Here is a 3,155-nt window from a genome sequence, read left to right as displayed (position 1 = left end):
GTGAAATAGATATGCGTCCAATCTTACTGCTGCTAGTAGTTGTACGTTCAAACTTGAATCAATTTCTTCATAGGATGTCAAATTCAATCAATCTCTTCGTACTTGGATCCAATTAATCGACCAATCTAGGGATAAAAAGAAAACGTCTAAACATAAATTGTTCTTTTCTCACTTCAAGGCAAGGCTTGGAATATGCTATTGTGTGCTAAGCCACTCTATATAGGAATCTTCACTTTCCAAAAAGAGAGATGGAAAAAGCAAGTTTCATCCCTTGCTTCTGCAGTGGCATCTTCTTCTAGTTCACACACTGCATAGCAAATTGAATTTCAACGATATAGAAATGCAGGGACAAGCTTAACTGAGAATCAACCCAATTAGAAAATGTCTTACTTTTGGTTTAGTGGAACAACGCATGTTCACATTTTGATAAATGTTTATGAATATGTTCTTGCTTATACTTATTAATTAGATAGAAGAACATTGATTAGTTTCACATTCTCTCAATAACTTGTGCAACTAGTGAAGTGACTTGTCCTAGTGCATACTTTATGGTCTGCTGACTTTACTTATTGAGGCCTCAGCAGAACTAGTTTATCCCTTGCAATGTCTATGATATGTCAAAAATGTCGACAGCAACTGCCATTGCCACCACATAGTCAACTATCTCGTTGCCAGTGTGGTAATTTGATTCCTCTGGGCGATAGTGAGAGGCCACTGCCAGTTCGAGAACATGGTAGATTCGGTTCTAAAATGAGAAGATTTAGAGACAAATTTCGGAGAAACAGTTCCAGACAGAACAGTCTATCCTCTTCACCCAGCGTCAGTCCACGTTTCTCTCTAATTTTTGCAAAGCCACCACCAAGTGGGAAGCGCGCACTTCTTTGTGGGGCGACTTACAAGAAGGAGAAATTCAGGCTTAAAGGAACACTGCATGATGTACACAGCATGAAGGACTTGCTGCTTCGAAAATTTAACTTCTCAGATGACTCTATTCTCATTCTAACAGGTATTCCGGTTTATCTATTGACATTATCATCATAGGTGAATTCATCATTTAAATAAGGTTGGTTCAACCTTTGAAGTTCTTGATATTGAACATGTTGTACATTTGAAATTATGGATTTAGGGTCTACTACTTGTTGATATTTTAGTAGTTTATACACTCACACATATGTTCAACCAGTATTTTCAACACGGAACATGGATATATATGTCAAATCACTAAATTTTAACGAAAATATCAAATTTTGAACCCGGAATTTCAAAAAAATCCACCTGAGTAAATATTTTGTACCTTACTTTTGAATGAAACAATTTCTGCAGAAGAAGAGGGACATAAACCTCCAACTAAGAGAAACATCCTGGCGGCTTTCAAGTGGTTGATGGCAGACCTTAAATCAGGTGACTCGTTGGTGTTCTACTTCTCAGGACATGGCTTACGACAACCGGATTTTGCTGATGATGAGCTAGATGGTTTTGATGAAACGATCTGTCCTCTCGACTTTAGGACTGAAGGCATGATCAGTGATAATTCCATCAATGATATTCTTGTTAAACCACTGATTACCGGAGTTACACTTCATGCTATCGTCGACGCTTGTCATAGTGGAACTGTTCTCGACTTACCATGGGTATACAAAGAGTATGTTCTTACCATCCAAAGGTTCTTTTTGGTTTCTAATTGTTGTTTCAATGTTTATACAAGCTAGGTCGAAATACGTAGGATTTAACTTATCTACATTAAAAATGAAAGAAATTTTACACTAGCATGAATCATTCTTCTACTTATACTTTTAGCTATGATTCTTATCCATTTCATTTTTCTCTTGGGAATCATCAGTTTAAACAATACAAATGAGAGAAACTGCAGAAGAACTGATGTTTCATCATTATTCTGATAATGGATATTGCCTTCAGAATCACTTCTAAATAAGAGAATCTTACATCAGTTATTTGAAATTTTACAGGAATAAATGGGACGATAACAGACCCCCATCCGGCACTAATAAGGGCACGAGTGGTGGCAGGGCCATCGGTTTCAGTGCTTGCAAGGATCATCAATTAGCGGCAGACACCTCGGTATTATTTATTCCTTCCTTTAATCAAGTCTTTATATGATTGATCTATATATCCTATCCTCAAATACCATTATATGATTATTATGCAGGCTTTCTCTGCTGAAAAAATTATGACTGGTGCCATGACTTACACATTTACAAACGCTCTCTGGGAAAATCCAGATATAACATACAAAGGATTACTTGATTGTATGCACAGGGCAATCGAAAAGGTCAACAAAGCTAGATGTCCACTGCTGAAGGTACTCCAACGCAAGATAGACCAGGTATCTCATCTCCTTGCCCGAAACATTCCGTTCTCAATATTATCCTGCATCAATTAATACTGTTTTTCTAAGGATTTAGCAACTTATATGACAATCTAAATGAATTTTTGTACAATCATTGCAAGGAGAAGGTTACTTGTCTTACGAATAGTTACCTTTGATCACCTATCACATGATTTGATAGTGTAAAAAGATTACATTGTTAGCATGTAAAAGTTAAACTAGTTCTGCACCTCGTCTCAACTATAACTTCTAGAAAGATAACCATTCATCCACATGATTTCAGGCAAATGTCCAAATATTGGAAAAATTTGCGTTGAATCCCCAACCCGAGTGTTATTCAGAATGTTTTTATTTAGCAGTTTAGTACAGTATATGCATATGCCTCAAATATTTACAAGTACGATATTCTCATCAATAAGCATTCAATAATTTTTAAGGTTTACCGGATATTTTGCTTATATAATATCGTATTATAACATTTAAAACTTTCAGGAACCAGTGTTATCCTCTTCTGAAAAATTCAACATTAACATGAAGTTCGAGCTCTAATTCTGCTGCAGAAATACGAATTTGGACCTAGATAGTTTCAGTTCCATCATTAAAGGAGGGCATGGGCACGGCACTGCTTGTTTCATACTTTTCTCTTGTATTGCTTCCATTTCTTTTGATACTTATTTTTCTTTCCTGAGGAGACAATCCAGAGATTTGCATCAAAATTCTCTCTTTGTCTTTCTTCTGTGTTGATGCGGACTATATAATTTGTATCTACATCTCTGAGTTAATAATTGAAAGTTTTCATATAAGAAAA

At 36.0% G+C, this 3,155-nt stretch overlaps 1 protein-coding gene across 1 annotated transcript; it reads left to right on the top strand.

The window, feature by feature from the left end:
* Positions 1–250: 250 nt before the first annotated feature.
* Positions 251–3,155, top strand: LOC107840052 (metacaspase-1). Its single transcript, XM_016683767.2, has 5 exons — positions 251–1,006; positions 1,324–1,642; positions 1,968–2,079; positions 2,168–2,344; positions 2,840–3,155. The coding sequence occupies exons 1-5, from the start codon at positions 604–606 to the stop codon at positions 2,894–2,896; spliced, it is 1,068 nt and encodes a 355-aa protein (XP_016539253.1). The 5' UTR covers positions 251–603; the 3' UTR covers positions 2,897–3,155.

This window comes from Capsicum annuum, chromosome 8 (genome assembly GCF_002878395.1).
Source record: "Capsicum annuum cultivar UCD-10X-F1 chromosome 8, UCD10Xv1.1, whole genome shotgun sequence".
In the NCBI taxonomy this organism is placed as follows: Eukaryota; Viridiplantae; Streptophyta; class Magnoliopsida; order Solanales; family Solanaceae; genus Capsicum; species Capsicum annuum.
The sequence above is the reverse complement of the archived record's forward strand: the minus strand, read 5'-3'. Positions and strand labels throughout refer to the sequence as shown.